The sequence below is a fragment of the Pelophylax lessonae genome (genome assembly GCF_965119305.1).
Source record: "Pelophylax lessonae genome assembly, chromosome: 2".
Lineage (NCBI taxonomy): Eukaryota > Metazoa > Chordata > Amphibia > Anura > Ranidae > Pelophylax > Pelophylax lessonae.
In genome coordinates, this window is record NC_138769.1 from 510,076,438 (window position 1) to 510,098,789 (window position 22,352).

Below are 22,352 nucleotides of genomic sequence, written 5' to 3' on the forward strand. Positions count from 1 at the left end.
AAACTCACCATGCCTCTTACTAAATACCTTGGACTGTCTACTTTACAAAAAGGGGTCATTTGGGGGGTATTTGTACTATCCTGACATTTCAGGGCCTCAAGAAAGGAGATAGGCCATCAGTACATCTGGTGTGATCAATTTTCAGTAATTGGTACCATAGCTTCTAGACTCAATAACTTTCACACAGACTAAATAATATACACTAATTTGGGTTAATTTTACCAGAGATATGTAGCAGTATAAATTTTGGCCTAAATGTATGAAGAAAAATTAATTTTTTGCAAAATTGTATAATAGAAACTAAAAAAAAAGTGTTTTTTTTCAAAATTTTTGCTCTTTTTTTGCTTATATCACGAAGAAAAAAAAACCCAGTTGTGATCAAATACCACCAAAAGAAAGCTCTATTTCTGTGAAAAAAATGATAAAAATTTTGTTTGGTTACAGTGTAGCATGACTGAGCAATTGTCATTCAAAGTGTGAGAGTGCTGAAAGCTGAAAATTGGTCTGGGAAGGAAGGGGGTCTAACTGCTCTGTATGGAAGTGGTTAAGAGACTTGGTTTGTTTCTCTTTATAGGTTTTGACTTCTTGTCTTGTGAGTAGGCTCCTGTTGATACTGGTGAGCTTTTACTGCCCAGTTAGCTAAGTTTTTTTTTTTATTGGCCCTGGACTTGCGTTAACAGTTTGGTTGCGTTCTTCCTACCCCTCATGCCTATACTGCTTTGGGACGTCCCAATCGTTATGAAGCAAAGAGAGCTGCGTCTTTCAATGGACGATAGAGAAAATTAGATTTTTTTTGTAAGAACTTACCGTAAAATCCTTTTCTCTGAAGTCCATTGACAGACGCAGCACCCACCCCTCTATTATGGGGATGGTTGTGTTCTTCACTGCTTGTCTTACGAAACTGCTTTGTGAGCACTCTTTGCCCCGGGTTATGTTGATAGGGACAGCCTCTATGGGTGTGTCTGGTAAAAGCTTTTGAGCTTTTGCACTGCCTAGTCTACTCCTGAAGAGGGCGCATAACCCAATCGTTATGAAGCAATGAGCGCTGCGGCTGTCAATGGACTTCAGAGAAAAGGATTTTACGGTAAGTTCTTACAAAAAATCCAATTTTTTTTTTTTTTGTTTAAGATCTATTTCTTCTGAAAGCATTAACTATTTAATGCATACATTGAAAACATTTCAACTACATGTTTCTTTTCCTTGTGTATGCATTACTGATTATTAAGGATCAAGGCTTTTTTGCTTCCTATTTATCAATAAATATATTCTTAACTGCTGAATGAAAGCGATGGTATTCTTTCCTGCTCACTGTACCTTGCTGGAAGTTCCGTTGCTTGAATGCTGTAATTCTTGACACACTCCATTATACATTATTCTGTTCTACACTCCCTGATTTTGTGGGTCTGTTTAAATAACACTCTTTTTTTTTTTTTTTTTTTTTTTGTGGAGATGGCAGTGTTGCCGTATGTCAAAGCTAAAAGGAAATCTGTTGTGACAAAAGCATAGGGGCTGCCATTGCTGGATCTCTTTCTGAACAGTCTAGCTGTCCTGCTGACAAACTGCTTTCAATATTAAAGGAGTTGTAAAGGCAGAAGGGTTTTTTTTTTTTTTTTTTTATCCTAATGCCTTTTATGCATTAAGATAAAAAGCCTTCTGTGTGCAGATATACTTGATCCGTATATATCACTGAGATTTTGTTCTTAGGTTATTATTTTTAACCTTATGCACATTTAATGTGCACATTCTTTGTCCACTGTTTTATTAGCGCTGCACTTTTTTACACATTTTTTTTACAACTTTTTTGTCAGTTGGTTGTGCTAGCAGCCTTTTCTAGTTAGTGCGGTAGTTACACTTTTTTATTTTTCCCCCGTAATACCTGAGCCCCATCTTTAGCCAGCGATGTTCACGAATCCCTTAGCCGCCTAGGACTCTCCCTACTGATTGGCTGAAACACAGCCGCTGCGCAATTGGCTCCTGCGGCTGTCATTTACTGAGTAGAACGTGTTTGTTATTTAAAAAAAAAAAAAAAGACTTTGCAATCACTTAGTATTCTATTTATGGGCTTTTTATTCAACTTTCCTAATTTGCATGCTTGTTCTAGGTCTGTGACTCAAAGTATTGAAGCCAGTCTATACGTATAACAGATAGGCAATCATGATTTTAGGAAAGGGTCTGCAATGTTTGCCCTGGCTTTTTTTCATGAGTGTACCGTAAAGTAAAAATCCAGACTTAAAAGATAGTAATGCAGCTCCGTGTTCATGAATACATAATTTCTCTATCGTCCATTGACTGACGCAGCTCTCATACTTCTTAGCCATTGGTTAGGCTGCCCCCTGCAGGAGTAGTACTAGGCAGGGAAAAAAAGCAATTCACCACGCCTACGGGGCTGTCCCTATAGGCATAACCCCACACACCCTGCTCCAGCAAAACAGTTTGTTTCTGCCTAGTGAAGGAGTAGGACCTAGGTTTCCTTACTGGGACTTCAGTCTGTTTTTTTTTTTCTTTAAGAATATTTTTTTATCTTTACTCACTTTGCTAGTTAGTGTTCAGGGGGATCCTCCTGGTGATCTACAAGCAATGCCGGTTGAGGTTTCGCACTGAATAATCTAGATCCTTAAGGTCTCCCAGCCTGGCCTGTAAGCGTGAGCAGGTTATAGTCCCGCACTAGGCCTTGCCACGACAGAGCCCCTTTTTTGGATGGGGATGAGCCTGCAAGTGGGTGTCTCGCTGGGACGCGACGACCTGGAATGCCCTTAATCACAGCGTACCCCTCGGCTGGCAGCACTCCTACTCGGTGTGGGAGGTGGTCTGTCCGGTGCGGAGCCCACCGGATCCATGGTGTGGTGAGTAAACTGAGCCCCCCATGTCCCTAATGGCAGGATGTGGGCCCACTCCTGGGGATAATAGGACCCTGTTTTTCTAAAAGAATCCCGCTGGCCCATCGGGATCCTGGCCCTGCTCTCCCTGCTCCTGCATGGGGTGCTATATTCAGTGCAACACAGTTATCCCTAGGGTGGACCACCCTGTTTCCAGGTTTAACAAATCTACTGTGGTACCCATGGAAGATTCCCCGGCCTTCAAGGACCTGGTGAACAGACGGGTGGAATACCTATTCCCGCCACTTCCATGTTTTGGCGGGTTCGGTACTAAAACCGATCTTTGTGTTCGTTCTGGTTTCACAGACTGTGACGGAATGTGTTAAAGTGCTTAGGGGTAACTTGAACACTGAGATAGTTCCCCCGACCTTGATTGAACTCACGGACCAGATGGCCCAGGTCCTGGTGTTTCTGTGTGATGTGTCCTTGGACGCGGCCTCTCTGGTTGCCAGTGTCAGCGATAGGGATTGCCATACGCCGCATGGTGGGGCTTAAGAGCTGGTTGGCTGACCAGGCTTCTAAGAAGACCTTAACAGATCTCCCCTTTCTGGGTGATAAATTGTTTGGAGTAAGAGCACTCTTCTTCCCCAATCCTCCAAAGGCAAGGCGTCCCGTGGTAGGCGGGGCCCTCTTTCACAGCTCATAGGCTTTTTTCGTGCCTCGGGGCACAAGAGAACGGTTAACCGTTCAGGCCTCTGAAGGGAGCAAAAAGGCTTGGTCGGGTAAGCCCAAGACCAGACAGTCTGGTTTGGTGGTCAAATCCTCTTCTGCATGAACGGGCGTCCTCACCCGTTTCTGGGGTGGGGGGGGATGTCTGCAGTTTTCAGGAGGTGCGTCCTATTTTGAACCTCAAGTCTCTGAACCGCTTTGTGTGGGTGCAGAAGTTTCGGATGGAATCCATTCGGTCGGTAGTAGCGTCTTTAAATTGGGGGGATTTTCTAGCCTCCATCGACATCAAAGATGCGTATCTGCACATCCCTATATACAGGGGACACCAGAGGCATCTCCTTTTTGCGGTGGCGGAGGAGCATTTTTGATTTGTGGCGTTACCCTTTGGTCTCGCCTCCGCTCCCAGAGTCTTCACCAAGATTTTTGGCCCCGGTGTTGGCATTGTTGCGCAAAGAGGGGTTGCAATCCTTGGATATCTGGACGATCTGTTGAGAGCAAACTCTTACCCAGCATTGCTGGGCAATCTGTCAATCACGGTTCAGTCAAGACTTCAGGTGGACCATCAAACTTCTAAAAATCTGCACTGACCGTGTCGGTGTGACCGGATTACCTGGAACTAACTCTGGACTCCTCCGTGACGAGGGTCTTTCTTCCCGGGGACAAACTTCAGAAGTTGCCGGGAGAGATCCGGTTGCTGCTGGAAAGCGATCTCTCTTTTCTACGGACATGCATGAGAGCCCTGGGTCTGATGGTGTCAACCTTCGAGGCGGTCCCATTTGCTCAGTTTCATTCCAGGCCTCTGCAAAAGGAGATCCTTGTCAAGTGGAACAAGGATCCACAGTCCTTAGACAGAATGATAAGTTTGAGCCGACTCACGAGGTTAAGGCTCTATTGGTGGCTTCATTCGCGGATGCCAGCCTGTCTGGCTGGAGCGGAGTGCTGGACAATCTCTGTGCCCAGGAAGTCTGGTCGACAGGAGTCTTCTTTACTGATCAATGTTCTGGAACTCCGAGTAATCAAGCTTGTCTGATCTATTGGACAAATCGGCTGCGCGGTCTCCTGATCTGGATCCAATCGGACAATGCCATGACTGTGGCCTACATCAATCAAGGGGGCACAAAGGGTGTCCGGGCAGCCCAGGAGGTGGCCGAGATTCTGATGTGGGCGGAAGGATACGTTCTGGCTATCTTGCAGTTCACATTCCGGGAGTGGAGAATTGGCAAGCGGATTACCTGAGTCGTCACGTTCTGGATCACTGGGAATGGTCCTTTCATCCGGAGGTATTTCGTCTCCTTTGTGTCTGTTGGGGGAACCCGGAGGTAAACATGTTTGGGTCTCGGATAAACAAAAAGGTGCAAAGGTTTGTGGCCAGAGTTTGAGATCCTCTGGCCGACGCCAGACGCATTGGTAGCTCCTTGGAGCCAGTATCGGCTGCTTATATGCCTTCCCTCCGCTAAAGCTGTTGTCGAGGTTTCTCCACATGATGGCAGTGGAAAATGTTCTGGTGGCTCTAGGCTGGCCTCAACGGTATTGGTACGCAGACCTGGTAAAGCTAGTCGTTGAGCTTCCCTAGCGGTTGCTTCAGAGGGAGGACATGCTGTCTCAGGGGCCGATCTTCCATCCTGCTTTTTACGGTCGCTGGCTTTAACGGCATGGCTGTTGAAGGCCAGGTGCTGAGAGTTAGCTGTCTCTCTGAGTCTGTGATTCCTACCCTGCTAAGGGCTAGAAAAGGGACTTCCAGAAAGATTTATTATCGCATGTGGAAGATGTATATTTTATGGTGTGAATCGCACATTTGCACCCTCGCCATTTTTTCGGTGGCTAGGGTCTTGGCTTTCTTGCAGAAAGGAGTTAAGCAATGGTAGGCCTTGGGCCCGATCGAAGTCCAATTGTCAGCCTTGGTGATATACTTCCAACGTCCGTTGGCTGCTAATACCTGATTTTGCACCTTTATTCACGGGGTGCGTCATATGGCTCCTCCCAGAAGATCATCCTTGCCTCCGTGGGAACCTACTTTGGTTTTGTCTATTCTTCAAAAGCTTCCTTTTGAGAATATTAGGGACATATCTCTGCCTTTATCTCAGAAGGTTGCCTTTTTTGGTGGCTATTACTTCTGCCCGCAGAGTATCTGAGTTGGCGACGCTTTCCTGACGATCGCCTTATTTGGTCGTCCACAGAGATAAAGTGGTTCTCCGACCTAATCCGTCTTTTCTTCCAGGTGGTGTCTGATTTCCATTTAAATGAAGACTTTGTTTTGCCTTTACTCTGTCCGAAGCCTAAGCATCCCAAGGAAATTGCCTTGCACTCTCTAAATGTGGTTCAGGTGATCAGGGTTTAACAGTCGGCCACGGAGTCCTTTAGGTAATCAGACTTTTTGTCCTTACTGAGGGAGCTCGTATGGGTTTGACTGCGTCTGTTGCGACTATATCCAGATGGATTAGGCAGACAGTTGTACAGGCTTATTCATTGAAGGGTCACGTTCCACCTTTCCCTGTGACAGCACGTTCTACCAGAGTGCTGAGTGCCTCTTGGGCTTTTCATCATCAGGCCTCTTACTCTAATGTGTAAGACGGCCACTTGGTCGTCCGTGCATACTTTTACTAAACTCTACAAGGTAGATTTGTTGGCATCTTCGGATGCTTCCTTTGGCCGCAAGATTTTGCAGGCTGCTGTTCCATAAGAGAATCGTTTATTTCTCGTTTGGGGTTTTTTCTTTTATGGGTGAGCTGTTGTTCCTGGTTGAGCTCGTTGTTACCTAGTTGGCTACGTTTAGCCTTCGGAGTTTACGTTTACTATCTGGTTGCATGAGATTTTTTCTGATTCATTTTTATTGGTTGCAATTTATTTCTTGGGTTGCGCTATTTTTGGATTGTACTCACATGGGAATCAGTTTATGGGGAAAAAAAAAACATTGCAATTTTCCAGCGAATCTGCACATAGAATTGTTCTGAGAGAACTGGGCAAAAACAAATGTTCTTCAGGGTGTTATGCAAGTTTTTAATAGACCTCATAATGTGCAGGTAGTATTTCACTTAATAGGTGTTAGTCACTGGGTATTGAAACCGCCGTTATATGCTAAGAAAACCACCAGATTATACTAGTTAGAAAAGTATGTATGTACATTGTAGTTAGAAAAGTATGTATGTACATTTTTAATAAGTAAAATTGAAATCACTCCTAATTCAAGCAAATTACTTATCTCATCTCCCACAGGGGATTTTCAAATTGATCTGCTCTGATAAATCTATATGTTTTAGCCGATTACCTAGATCAAGGCCATAGGTAACAAAGTATGAATAAAACGAAGTATGGTGAATTGAGGCGAAATAATAAAAATTACTGTATTTTGCAACATTTAACAAATACCCTTCTCTGCTGGTTTATACTTTTCACTGCTCCAGGCCAAAGTATTAATAATACACTGTTTTTTATACAAGACTTAGATACTATCTATTTTCCTGTTGGTGCCTTCTGTTTAGCAAGAAACAGATGAAGCAATAAACTATATCTTGCACATGCAAGCCCTTATTTTTATACAGATATTTGGCTGCTATACGTTGTCTTCACTGCAACTTTTTAAAAATGTTTTATTCATAGATGCTGGGTTGGAAGTTAAAGTAAAGGACCCACCCAAGGGCATGATTCCTCCTGGAACTCAGTTGGTAAAACCAAAAGCAGAACCACAGCCAAATAAGGTTTGTCTATATTTGCATTCATGTTTAAATTGTAAGGCATGTTGTATAACAAATCATATTTGCCATTTACCTAGATGCCCTCCCCAGGGCAAAAATTCTCACACATTTGTGTTTGGTGGCAAAAAAGGACAAAAGGGAACCCCTTGGCTTGTATGTGGTCAATATGAAAGACTACAACTCTAGCAGGAGCTTCTACTTTATATAGAGAGGCTCATTATCCTCAAGTATGTGAATTAAAAAAAAAAAAACTAAAAGGACCCTAATTTGTAAAAATTGTTCCCTTTTAAGCCCCTTAAGAAAATGGAAATGGGAATCCTTAGCAGTACGTTAAAAATCTCTACTGCCCTTGTCTTAAAATGTTGGGATGATGGACTTAAAATGAAAACTCTTCGCCTTCTCCTTTTCATTTGTATAACAGAATTTTTTTTATATGATTTTTTTTTTCTTCTCCCATTTCTTTATTAAACTGAGTGTGTTGGTGGTTCACTATGTGCATAGATGATTTGTTGGTGTACACAAATAGTTTTATTGTTCAGTCACATTGAGGTTGATTTACTAAAACTGGAGTGTGCAAAATCTGGTGCAGCTGTGCAATGTAGCCAATCAGCGTCTAACTTCAACTTGTTCATGGGCTTTGTTTCGGTCTTTAAGATCTAGCTTACTTTATCTATCTTATCTAATTTACTCTATCTTTGGTTGAACTCTTCGGCTAGATTTCACTACAATAATCTATTAAAGCGGAAAACAGAGGGGGAAACAGGCCTGCTGCATATGAATTTTTATTACATAGCGTCAGTATTGACCAAAATATTGGATTGGTTTCATCATGGGCGAGTAAAACAACGGGTAGCTATTGAACAGCATATACCATCTGTCCCCCTGACATCTCTTCTGTGAATTGAACCTAATTCTCGCCCATTTAGACAAACACTTTCACCTCTGACCCAATCTCTATTAAAAGTTTGGGACCAGACTGTTCGAAGGTGGGTTGTCTCCTCAATACCAGGTCCACTTACCCCGATTTATGGGTAATCCAGAAATCTTGCTGGGTCAGGTTCCTACGATGGACATTTTTGGCTTTTTCTCCGATTTTATACAAGCTCTTGCGCCTAAACTTCAAGCGTTCAATATGATGACTACAGAGTGCAATTATCCAGGTCAGTAGTTTCATTCAGCTCCAGCACTTTTATATACATCTATCCAAAATGGGCTCACTCCTTAGAGACTTAACTTTGAGACTCTCTGTAGTAGGCACAGAGTGTGCTCGCACTAGTTCTACGATATATGGTATAGTCTCCCATGCATTTCCTCTACTTCCGTATCCTACTAGAGACTGAGAAAGAGAATTGGGCCATATGATCACTGCAGAAAAATGGAAGAAATCTTTTTTGCTAACTTTAAATCTAGTTTCTCAACTCCTATACAAGAGAAGAACCATAAAATACTAACTAGATGGTATAGATGCCTGAAGAGGCTGCATAGAATGTCTTCGATCTACCATGATAAGTGCTGGCGCTGCGGGGAAAACATAGGCACAATTATCCACATAAAGTGGACCTGCCCCCCTATTAAAGAATTTTTGGGAGTCTGGCAAATCTTATCAGAAGTCTGCAGAAATAGCTTTAGACCCCTATCACACAGTCCGTCCGTTTGACGGACTCCGTTTATCTCAGCGGGGGATCAATCCGCCGATCCCCCGCTGAGCAGGAGAATGACAGCTGTTCGCGGAGACACAGCTGTCAGTTCCCCGTACATCTCTATGGGGGAATCGGATGGGAACGGACCGTCGGTCCGTTCTCATCCGATCCGCTGGACGGATGGAAAATAGAGTTTCCATCCGTCCAGATTTGACGGATCGGATGTCAGCGGACATGTCTCTGCTGACATCCGATGCCCCATAGGGATGCATGGGGGGACCGTTCAGATCCACCCAAAAAAACGGACAGGTGGATCTGAACGGTCCACCTGTGTGAAAGAGCCCTTTCTATTTAACTGGGCTCCTTGTGAGAGGTTAAAGGGCTACTTCCCTTCCTCCCCTTTGCAGCACGAATTATACCTAGACACTGGAGTACACAAGCTACTTCCACTATTGGAGTGCGTAGCTGAATTAAACTATTTAAAAAAAAAAAAAAAAAAAATGGAGGAACTAACGTCCAGTATACAGGGATGCTACCCCAAGTAAATGGCTTTGTCGTTATCCTGAATTTAATTCCCAAGCTCTGACATGCTGGGATCCTATCGGTGAATAGCTTCTATTTTTGAGTGTAGCATGGACCTAGGTTGGTAGTTTGGTTGGACTCTCCTTGGTCAGGAAGGGGCTCCCCAGATGTCTGTGTTGGGTTTTTTTTTTTTCTTTCTTTCTTTCTCATACCTTTATGTTTTACTTTTGTGGATATACTTGATAGCATAGTGTAGACGTTATGGAAGAACAGCTAGAAATACACATTAATATTTTATTTCTAGCTTGTATGAATTTTTTTTTTTCCCCAATAAACGTTTTATTTTATTCAAATTAAATGAACAACAATACAGCGATAATCAACATACATTGAATACATAGAAAGTAACACTCTTCTTGGTACATAAACAAGTGAACTTATTAGCATAGGTTTCTAGAACTTAATACAAATGTTGGGGGGGGGGGGGGGGTGAAAGAAAGGCAAGAAGAAATACAGGATCAATTAAGGACCATCATTTATAAGAATTGTTTTATAGGCTTGATATAACCTCTGTTCTAATACAGTAGTATATGGGATCATGTTGTCCCTGGCTTTGTGCTCTTAGTGTTACCCTTGCAAAATATTTAATTTGAATATTTAATAAAAACTTTTTCAATTAAGCTTTGACAAAAAAAAAAAACATGGTTTCTATGCAGAGCTGCACCAGACTGCACACACAACTTTTAGTAAATCAAACCCACTGTTTCGTTAATGGTGGTAAATAGTAGAGAAAGCATCTGATAAACGGAGCATCAGAATATAGAACAAAATGCAATCCAATCCTAATTGATATGGGGTTGCAGATCCCATCAGTTGGTGGGTATAAGCCTCAGGTCCATTCGGTGACAGTTGAAATAGACCCGCATGAAAATCGAGACCCACGAGCCCCAGGTTTATCCAGGATTTATTAAGATGAACGCTGATGTGTGCAACTATGGATTTAGGAAAATTGATCAGTTTCGGTTTTAAAATGCTGTTAACTTGTAAGTTGGCTTGTTTTGCTTAATATTATAATGAACAGGGAGCGTTATCAATTATACAAAGTAAAGGGTGTCACATTTATGTCTGACCTATTAGTACTGCTGGTATCTGTGTTTTTTTTCCTCTTGAAAGAACCATCACTTTTAATCTGGGAAACTTGCAACAACCTGTAACATTCTCTTAAGTTTATCACCAAATGTGTGGAGTCTTGACCATTGCAAACTTCTGTTATTTCTTTCGCTTAGGTTTTCTTTCCCTTCTGTCTACCTTTACTTTGTAGGTTCGCAAATTTGTGGCCAAGGACAGTGCAGGGCTTCGTATTCGTAGCCACCCTTCCCTTCAGAGTGAGCAGATAGGCATAGTGAAAGTCAATGGAACCATCGCTTTTGTTGATGAGGTAATAACTCGATAGACAATATGGTTACAACAGAGTTGACCTATACTGATATATCTATTTTTGAAATGTACACAGCATAGTTAGCTTATATACAATACCATATCTTCTATTCTTATATTTTAGTGACCGTACTAAGGCCCTTATTTAACATGGCAAAGAGCAGTGCTTTAACTCCTAACACCTAAACTGTGTTCAGCATTTATTAAGCTTCCAACTCTGCTGAAATATTTCTCATTGATCCCTGCAAACTGCAAAGCGTTGCTCTTTACACTGTTTTAAATAGGACTCAAAATGATAAAGGATAGTATGATCCAATTTCCATTCACACTTGGAATGTTAATGTTAGAATCTGAAATTTTGCTGTCTAATTAGAATAAGAGAGAAATATTCAGCTGACCTTTTCCAAAAAAAAAAATATACATACTACTTGTAAAGCGTAACATTTTCTCTTTTTTTAAATCACAATATTTTATTTTACAGATGATGCAGATTTCTTGTCCCTTTATTTCTTAGCGTGTATACATTTTCTGCTTTTTCCATTGGTGATAGATGCTGCTAGTTGTGCTTGCTTTTTGCCATCCTCTGCTTTTGTTTAATCCCTTAAGCAGTCCCCCTTTCCCACACCTTTTCACTATACACTGTCCTTCACATTCACATCTGTCACCAGTATTGCCTGTTAGAGCCTCACATCTACCTGTGCCCCTCAGAAATCACCATGTAGGTAGGCCTTGCTGGCAGTGAATGTGTTACAGGAGAGCGTGGCTCGCTATTGTTGCTTGTTTCCCATCTAGATCCACAATGATGATGGTGTGTGGCTTAGACTGAATGATGAGACAATAAAGAAGTATGTTCCTAACATGAATGGTTACAATGAAGCTTGGTGCCTATCATTTAATCAGCATCTTGGCAAAAGTCTGCTGGCTCCTGTTGATGTAAGTAAAATAAAAAAAAATAAATTAAACACAAAAAAATTAAGGGTACAAATGCCTTACATTTCAGGTCTACAGTCGATTCGTCTGGATTGATGTGTTAAAAAAACTAAAAATTAGGTTACATACTTTGTCTGTTTATTTTTTTTTTTTTTTAAGGTTTTTATTTTTGTGTCTGTGGTGTAGTATCTCTTTTTATATTTTATTTTTCTGTAATGCAAAGCTGATGGAATGGAGATCCAGCCAACAATAACAATAATCCCCAGATGGAAAGCTCCCCACATTTTCCTGGGTCGTCTTGGCTCCTTTATAAAAGCCTGTTTCTCTTTTTGTTCATCAACGGGGACAGCACTCCATAAACCATAACTACTGGGTTATATTGCCTCCTCCAGGAGTAGGACTAGGCAGAAGAAAAAACGCCTGGCTATGCCCATGGGCATCCTCCGCTTAGTATATAACCCCCCTCTCTGCTATAGGTAATTAGTTTTATTCTGTCTAGTCAGGAGTTAAGGACCTAGACTTCGGCTGGGATATCTGGCCCTAGCAATTTTTTCTCCTTGCATCTTTTTTTTTTTTCCTCTCTCAAGATCTACAATCAACTGCCGGGCTGGATAATCTAGATCCAGTGGTCCCCCCCCCCCAGCCCAGCCAGCGAGTGCATGCAGACCGCAGCTACGCTCTAGGTCAGCCTGGACATAGCCTCACAGACAGAAGCTGGCTCCCCCTTGCAGAGGGTGCAGCATTGCAAAGGGCGCAGGGAAGATCCTGGCAGCATGCTTCAGCGTTTGTAGCTGATGGTGACCATTTTCCCTTAGTCTGGCTGCTCTCCAGCTGGTGGCCATGTTTGTGTAGCCCGATGTCACGGGGGGCCATTTTCCCTTGGTCCAGGAGATGCTGGAGACGACCAAAGCCTGGTGGATATGCTGAAGATCTTCCTCTTCAGTTTTCTTTTCCTGTGTCTAGGACATATGAATAGGGATGGCGCCCATGATGATGCTGGGTTCGATTTCTCAGCAATCCTTCGGTCGGTAGGGTGAGTCTTTGGGGGTCCCTGTTATCTCTCTCTCTCTCTCTCTCTCTGCTGATAGGTACCCGGAGCCTTGAGGGGATCCTTTATTGGTGTCAAGATTGTTTTTGTACTGCAAGGTCTTCCTTTCCTTATGGAGCCTCAGGGTCACATCTCCCCCACTTGACACCCTCATGGAGATGGCAGGTCTCTTGGAACCCCAGCTTCCCATGGTTGCACTGACGGCAGTCCTGCAGTCCTTAGTATCCCAGGTGGAAATGGCATGTGGGCAAAGGCCCAAGAGGAAGCGCCCCCTGCTCAGTCTGTCTCATCTGATTCTGAGCCCGATGCCGCCGTGGATGCAGCCCATCCAGGGGGACTTAATACCACACCCTTAGACCCATCCGATAGTGAGGATGATTCTTCCATGGTTGCAGCAGTGAATGAAAAAGTGCTGGTAGATGCACTTATCACTGCAGTGCGTGGGACTTTAAAAATGGAGGTTGCGGCTGATGTAGCCATGGACATGGCTGTGTCGTTTGGTACACATAAGTCACCTCGTACACCAAAGGTGTTCCCTTTATGTGCCTTATTTTGACAGGTTTTCTTGAAAGGAATGGGAACCACCAAAATTACCCTTTGTGATCCCCAAGCGTTTTGCTGTACGTTACCCTTTAAGGAGTACCTTTCTGCCACAATCAAGGAAAGGGAAGGAGTCTTGTCACAGATGGGGGGGCCCCCCTCTTCAGACCATAGAAAATGATTTCATGCTTCTGGGACTGAGAATAAGGGAAATAGATCTTTCAAATCTTTCCTTGGTCTGGTAAGCCTAGAGCGAGCTTCTCCAGACCCGCAGACAAGACCCCTTCAGCATGAAGGTCTGCCCTCACCCATCATTGGGGGGACATCTTCGTTGGTTTCCGGCCTCGTGGATGACTTTTGTAAGCATTAAGGAGATCCGCAAAATGCTTCTTTTGGGGGTACCTAGAAAGGGGGGTAAAGTTTGTTCTCTTCAGATTTTTTAGGTCCTGCGTCAACTTGTGCAGATTTATTCCTGCAAAGGTTCAGGTATTGTCCGAACTACCTAAGGCCCCCCGCCCCCTGTCCAGGGAATGGAGTTACCTAGGTCTGATTTTTAATTCTGACCAGGGTGGTCCTTCCTCTGGACAAATTTCAGGAACCGCAGGCCGTGATTCACTGGCTGCTGTTACTCAGATAGTTCTCTCTCCTGATTTGCATACAGGATTTGAGTCTGGTGCATTTCTGCTTGCACAATCCTACATGCAGCTCCTTTAGCAGGTTTGGCTCCACAGGAGAATACCGAAGTTCGTGGCGAGATCACGGGTTCCTCTGGCAGACGCAGTAGGCGTCCAAAGGCCATGGTAAGGCCAATATCCTCCTCGGCTCAGGCTTCATCTACAGTTCCTCTGATCGCACAACAGTTCCTCAGTTCCTACAATCGCTGGTTTTAATGGCTTAGCTATTAAAAGCCAGGTACTGAGGTATAGAGGTTTGTCTGGATCAGTGATCCCTACTATGGTGAAGGCGAGGAAGTTGTCTTCCAGCAAGAGATATCCTCGTACGTGGAAAGCTTACATGTGAGTAGATTGGCGCTCATCCTCGATCCGTTTCTGTGGCTCAGATCTTAACCTTCAATGCGGCGTAGTTCAGAAGTTAGCCTTGAGTACCATCAAGGGCCAGGTGTCAGCCTTGGAAATCTTCTTTCAGCATCCCCTAGCCACGCACTGTTTAGTTTTTACTTTCATTCAGGGGGTTTGACAAGTGGTCTCTTTTGCCGCATGGGATTTAAATTTAGTGTTTTCAGTTCTCCAGAAACCTCCATTTGAGACTATTCTGGAGATTCCCTTGTCTACGCTATCACAGAAGGTGACATTCTTGGTGGCTATTACCTTATCCCCCAGGGTATCGGAATTGACGGCAATATCCTGTCACAGTCCCTATTTGGTGGTCCAAAAGGATAAAGTGGTTCTTCATTCCTGCCCAAAGTTCTCTCTGACTTCCATTTGAATAAGGATATTGTGTTTCCTTCCTTGTGTCCCCAGCTGGCTCATCCCAAGGAATTTGCTTTGCAAGCCTTGAATGTGGTTTGTGCGATTTGGGTGTATCTGGCAGATACTGAGTCCTTTCGGAGGTCAGACTCGCTTTTTTGTGGTTACGGGCAGACCAAGAAAAGGGCTGGCCGCTTCTTCAGCTACCATCTCCAGATGGATCAGACAGACAGTGTTTTAGATCTATTCCATTAAAGGTCAGGTTCCACCTTTCCCTGTCATGGCGCATTCTACTCAGGCGCTGAGTGCTTCTTTGGCCTTCCATCATCGGGCATCAGTATCGCATTGGTCGTCATTGCATACCTTCACAAAATTCTATAAGGTAGATACTTTTGCATCTGCTGATGTTTCTTTCGTCCGCAAAGTATTGCAGGCTGCTGTTTTAGGAGAGGCTTTTCCCTCTTGAGGGGTGTTTTTCTTTAAACTTTTTTTCAGACGAGGCTCCTGTGTCCTGGTTAAGGGCTCTTATGTTTAGCCTTGGGTTATTTTCCCCACCCCTCATTCTTCTTTTGGCACTGCTTTTGGGCGTCTCAGTAGTTATGATTTATGGAGCGCTGTGTCTGTTGAAGGAAAGAGAAAATGGGATTTTTGTACTCCCCGGTAAATCCATTTCTCTGAATTCGATGGACACCGCACCGACCCCTCTATGGAGTTCTGATACTTCTAATAATGCTTGGTACTAAACTGATTACCTAGAGCAGAGAGGGGGTTATAGAAAAAGCTGAGAACAGCCCATGGGCGTAGCCAGGTGTTTTTTGTTCTGTCTAGTCCTACTCCTGGAGGGAGCAATATAACCCAGTAGTTATGATTCATGGAGCGCCGTGTCTGTCGAACTCAGAGAAATGGATTTTACGGTAAGTATAATCTTTTTTACAGTAGATTAGGATAAAAATAAAGCAGTGACTTAGACCTCCTGCACGTGAAGGTCTAGAGCGGGGGTGCTCAACCCATGGCCTGCAGCTGCATGAACCCTTTGATGTGTCCTGCAACCTCAAACCAGGGAAGCACATGCCCATGCTCTACGATGGGGGGTCGGCAAGCCCAGATCGCAATCGATAGGTTGCCGACCCACCATCCTCGAGCATTAGAGGGCAAGGAGCCAGCACCAGCAGTGGGGAGAGCAGGGGCCACATAGGCAAATGCTTCTTTTGTAGCGCCGACTCCTGCCCTGGCAGCATAATACCGAGTGCACTTCGCCTGGGACCTTTCTTGCATCTTGGAGACTGATGCCAGCAGAAGCTGGAAGAGGAAATTGTCAGTGTAATAAACATCACATAAACTGCACTTTTGCAGTGGGCATAATAGCACCCATAAAAAAGGGTTATTCTGCTTTCACACTGATGTGCAGTGCACCTGCAGGTTAGCTGCACTGAGCTGTAGACTTCTATTTTACCCTGTGGGTTTGGGACACTTACTAAAAACGCACCACGCCCATACAATATAATAAAATACTATGGCAAAGTGCAGCTAACTTGCAGGTGGACTATGCTGCACCCGTGTGGGAAAACCACAGCACGCCAATGTGAAAGCTGCCTTTTAGGGGGCTCAAGACAGTAAGGGCTCGTTTACATTTGGGGGGGCAGTAAAACCCCATAGTTCATTGTGGCCCGCGACCAGATTACAAATCACTTAAGTGGCCTCTGCTGTTAGGTTTAGCACCCCTGGTCTAAAGGCTCCAAGGTGGCACATTGGGAGGACATTCAGTATGCCATATGTGCATGCTTGGTCAAATGCCAATGCAGAAACCGTTTAGTATTTACAGGAGTACGAGCACATATAGCCATTCACAAAGAAAACTTTGATCTTGCTTTCTATTTAAAAAAAAAAAAAAGTGATTTGCCACGTACATCTTTTTATTTGTGCTTAACCAAAAAAAATAATAATGTATAATAACAAAAAATAAACCATTTAAAAACCTAAAAATGTTTAAAAAATTGCTAAATTTAGTGTATATATCAAGAGAGAGATAGTGATGGAGAGGAAGAGATGGGGAGATGGATAGAGATCGAGTGATGGAGAGGAAGAGATGGGGAGATGGATAGAGATCGAGTGATGGAGAGGAAGAGATGGGGAGATGGATAGAGATTGAGAGTGTTTTCTTATGCACTGAAGTGAATGAACAGTGAATCATTCCTGTGAATCCCCCTCTATTCATATGGTAGAACAATATTTTTCAGTTTTTCAGATGGAAGAGTTTTTTTCTATAGAAGCAGCTTCTGCTGCTTGTCGTCCAGATATATAGATAGGTTTATGCAGTTTAAAAAAATAGAACACCGGTAAATTGTCCTGAAGGCTTTGAGACCTTGTCACATGGGTGTAATTCTGTGTGAGGCACGGGTTCCCCAGGCAGGCAGTCCCATTGATGTTCATTCAAACATCTTTGCATCCCTGTGCAGGCAAACACTGTCCTCACATGGGCATACGCTATAGTACCCCCATAGGAATAAGGCCGAAGGCTTTATTTACACCGATGCAGAGGCACAAATCACATGAATGAGGCATTTGTTTACAGGATTGGAACTGCATGCAGGCATAGCTGAATGGAGGCGCATCGGGTCTACAGATGCAGCTGCACATCTGAGTTTGTCAGGCATGCAGGGTCATGTGCCCGGGGCCAACATGCAGACAGTATACATTTGGGGCCGCATATCTGTCAAACTTAGATGTGCAGCTGCATCTGTACAGCCACTGCATCTCCAGTCACTGATATGGGCTGCCTGCACGCAGCTCCAGATGGCTCCAAACTAGTAATCAAGTGCTTCATTCATGCTGTACAGGCCTCAGCACTTGTTTGAATCAGTCCCAAACCTTCATAGTTTCCATTTAAGTAAAGTGTGTGTCAACACTGAGCTGCTAATCACAGAAGTGCCAGATTTCTGCTGGATTTAGTTTTACTCTGTGCCATATTTGTCAGATTCTGAAGTGCTGTGTTGATGCTTAGGAATCACGGGGCTACGGTTTAGGATAGACCCTTTTCAGCTCCAGTAGAACTGTGCCGTTGTGCACAAAACCAGATCCATAAGACATGGCTTGATTTAGTTTGATTTGAAGGAATTTGAGTGGCCTGCACAGAACCCTGATCTCAGACCTATTGAACGCCTTTGGGAGGATTGGATTTCAGATGGTGAGATAGGTCTTCTCCTTCCACGTAAACACCTGATCTCACAAATACTATATTGGGTGAATTGGCACAAAATTTTCAGAAAGCATTCCCTGATGATATCCAACAAGCGTTAAAAGTTATGGTCAGGTGTCCACAAACCATCCATACAACGAATTTGGTCAAAGCTATCTAAAATGGCTGATACTTGGGCTACTTTTAGAAAGTTTTTCTTTTTTCCTATAGAAGCTTTACCTCAAATTTTGAGCTGAAAAATTGTTTGTGTGAAATTACTTATTTGACCTAAGATTTATTCATTGGTCAAACAGGGAAAAGAGCGAGAGTTTTAGCTTTTCATTGGCATCTAGAATGTTGGGCTGTATCAGCCTTTCTAAAGGGTGTGAACATATATACAGCTATAATGTGCTTGCAGCAATAGGCATTGTCTCTGTGGTTGTATTTGTACTGAAAATGTTTTTTTTTTCACTGAGCTTTTGATTCTATAGAACTACTTGTAGACTTAAAGTGGTTGTAAGGACAGAAGGTCCCCCCCCCCGTTAATGCATTCTCCCCATTTAAGGTAAAATAAATTGTTTAGCTTCCCTACCAGCCCACCTAATATTTACCTGGTACCAATCTCGATCCAGTGCTGTGCCCCAGAGCAGCTGCTCTACCTCCCCACTGAACATGAAGGCAGCAACGGGAACTATTGGATCCTGCTGCTATCATTTAAATCCGGGGGGGGGGGGGGACTGAGCAACATTGTGTGTGTGTGTCTGTGAATACACAGAGCCTGGCTCGGGATTGAACCCTCATGTCTACCCCCATAGCAAGCACTTGCTATAGGGGCAGACAGAGGAGGAGCCAAGAGTGCCAGAAGAGGATTGGGGCTGGTAGGTATTCAGGCAACTATGACATGTTTGAAAAAAAGAAAAACTTTTACAATCCCTTTAAAAGCTCCATTCTGTGTAACGGATGATAGACAGTACTAGTTGATAGACTAGTGTTGCTTGGGTTGTAAGAAGGTTGGTTTGAACCCCTTCTTGGTACTAGACAGTCATAATTTTTCTGGTTTTTATGTAAGTTAGGCAGAAAAAGACCATTCCTGTCCATCACTATACTTTACATGGATACTTGTCACATTTATGCAGCTGTAGAACATCAATCCACACTAGACTGATGGACTTTAAACATATAAAGCTCTGTAAGTTCTTTGCTTAGATTATCTTGTAGCATTTTATTTTTTTTTTTATCGCAAGCTTGATTTTGTTCAGTACAGCAAAACCAAACCACCATCAAGTGTAATGAGCATGTCCAAGCAACCTTCCTATATAAACCCTGAAAGTTGCATAGCAATATCCAGTTGTATGCTTAAGTGTTTCTTTACCTATAGATTAGCCCTGAAGAACGGGGCGTTTTCTGAGACCTTCTTCTAAACTGTGATCGGGCAGTTATTGCGGACCTTTAGGATTTTTCTTGTTGCTTTAGACCCCCATCTCACTGTCATGTGAATACTCTTAAACAATTAGGGCTGACGGCTCATTCACATTGCCTCAGATTGCATGGATTTTGCTACGTTTCACTACACAGGTGAATTACACGGGCATTGAAAATGCATTGTTTTCAGATGACCCCTTTCCGCTCAATTCACTGTGTTGAAAATGAGAAATTCATTTTTTTTTTTCTTTCTTTTTTTTTTTTCCCCATGCAGATTTTTTTTTTTTAAGTTTACTGTTGCAGGACAGGAAATAACTTTAAAATGCATTCAGAACACATGCAAAACTTATGGCAAAGCATCAAAAATGTGTCTATATGTTGGTGCTATGTAAATCCTCTGTAATGTGTTTTTTTTCAATGAAAAATGTTTTTGACTGCATGCAGTATAAATGATTTGAAGTCCTTTGACGGCTGTTGGGGCTCCTCAAGCCTTGTAGTTCTACCTACAGCATAGTCCTTTATTTTTTAAGGTGTCTTGTAAATGACCCCTGAGGACTGCTTTCTCAGTAGATGCACAGCGAAATTTTGTTTTAGAATATGTTGCGATTGTGTTTAGCACAGTAGCAATATGCATTCCACTATTTAAGGTACACCTTGCATGAGAGAAATATGTAGGCTGCCATTGCTTGTGCCCTCCTGAAAATGTTAAGCCTGGCTGTCTCTGGCATTACTACTTTCTACTGTATTCTAAACCAAATTTAGAAAATTCTAAAAGTTAGAATTCCTTATTGAAGGTAAAAGAAAAGTTTGAAATTGAAGTATAAAAATAAGCTGGCAACTTGCACTATCAGGAGGGAAAGTCCACAACTGCAACCTGCATGTTTCTCTTGCGACAGATGCACTTTTAAAAATTCCCTATTGAGAGGTGATCTGTGATCTGCTATATGAATTTTTGTTGTAAACGTTTACCATTTACACCTGACATCTTTATTTTACATTTTTATGTGAGGATTGTGTTGTATTGTTTTTTGGTAAATGGCATGACACACTACATCCAGGCCAAGTTTTGGGTGTTTAAAGCTGGTTTGTATTGCTCTTTATTTAAGGTTAAATGTTTTCTGAAGTATTGTACATCCTAGGCAGTGTAAGTCTCTTACTGTGCTTTTTCCTGTATTAATGGTATTTTATGCACTTTGCTACTTCTACCCCATTTTCTCTGCTATTTCTCTCTAAAACTCTGTTGCTCAGAATATCTTTTATGCTAGCCAAGGAGCCAGGGACTTGGACTTTTTATCTTGGACTGCTAAAGGTTTTCTCCCTCAGGTGAGTTGCACTGTACCAGCCTTCATCAGTCTTTTCTTTCCTGTCCTGTGCCATATTCTTCCTGACTTCACAATACAAGTCTTTTCTGAATCTGTTTTCTGGCATAGTGCATAGAAAGAAATCTTAACAGGTAAGCAGATAAAGATCTTGGGAACCTAAAGCTTGTAGGTGTGAAACCAATTGATTTTCTTTTGTTCAGTGATTTGCTTTGTGTACTTTAAACAATTAAATCTTTTTTCTCTATCGTTCATTGACGGACGCAGTCTCTGATCTTCATATCAGTAGGGTTATACTGCCCCCTACAGGAGTAGGACACTAGACAGAAAAAAGTTCTTGATATGCCTATGGGCAGTCCCAGGGGGGTATACCCTCTCTCCCTGTTTTAGGATGTCAGTTTTAATCTGCCTAGTCAGGAGTTAGGACTTAGTTCATTTGCTGGGATCTCTGGTCCTGGCAAAGATTTTTTTTTTCTAGTTAGCCTTTTCCCTGGATTTTTTTTCCTGTGAGATCTGCAAGCAACTAAGCCGGATCTGGGCGATGGGCTGGATATATAGATCCAGTGGTCACCCCAGCCGGCCAGTGAGCGCACGCAGACCCCAGCTCCGCGCCGGACAGGGACTGGCCCCGCGAGTTAAACAGCTCGCCAGGTCGCATACGACCGGGTCTAGGCCCGAGTCGCAATGTTCCTATTGGCCGACAGCCCCCGTTCTTCGGCGGAGAGGGGTTCTGTCAGGAGATGGTGCCCGCCCGCCTGTTCCTGGCATGATGAATAAATGTCCCCCCCCCCCCCCCTTCCCCTGGCGGATCAGACCTCAAAGAAGGCGTTGATTGATCTGCCTTTTCATGGAGATCGCCTGTTTGGGGCTACCCTGGATGACATTATCAAAGGTCTCACGGGGGTAAGAGTACCTTTCTCCTGCAGGCTAACAAGGGTGAGGACCCGTGTCGCAGACGGGGCCCCTCCTTTTCAACAAATAATGTTTTTTTTTGGGGGTTTTTTTCCGTCCCTCAGGGTCAGTCGATAAGGCAAAGTCCTTCGAGGCACCCTTGGGTTGTTCCAAGCAACCCTGGTCTGGCAAACAAAAATCGAGTTTCTCCAGACCTGAGGACAAGTCCCCTTCGGCCTGAAGGGGCACCCTCACCCGTATCTGGGGTGGAGGGTTGTCTTTGCCGGTTCCTGAACCTGTGGCAATCCCAGGTACAAGACAAGTGGGTTCACAAGGTCCTATGGTCCACGTACAAGATTAAGTTTCGATCCGTCCCACCGGTAAGGTTCTTCCCTTCCAATGTGAGACTGTCCCCGGATTGCTTACAGGCTCTGTTGGGGGGGGGGGGGGGTACAGCACCTGGTACAACACCTGGTACATTAGGGAGTAATAGTTCCTGTTCCGTCCAATCCTGAACCAGAAGGCACTGAATTGCTTCGTGTGTGTTCAATAATTCAAGATGGAATCCATTCGCACGGTGGTGGCTTCTCTACATCAGGGGGATTTCTTGGCCTCCATAGACATCAAGGATGCCTAACTTCACATCTCAATATGTGCAGGACATCAACGGTTTCTGCGCTTTGCCGTGGAAGAGGATCATTATCAGTTTGTAGCGTTACTCTTTGGTCTCGCCTCTGCTCCTCGGGTCTTCACAAACGTGTTGA

The 22,352-nt window shown here is 43.5% G+C and overlaps 1 protein-coding gene across 1 annotated transcript in view; it reads left to right on the forward strand.

Annotated features, from left to right (window-relative positions):
• Window positions 1-22,352, forward strand: part of MYCBP2 (MYC binding protein 2) — a 553,924-nt gene that overhangs the window by 407,140 nt on the left and 124,432 nt on the right. The window contains 3 exon segments of the mRNA XM_082246610.1: window positions 7,143-7,240; window positions 10,721-10,837; window positions 11,629-11,769. Of these exon segments, the coding sequence (XP_082102736.1) occupies window positions 7,143-7,240; window positions 10,721-10,837; window positions 11,629-11,769 (356 nt within the window).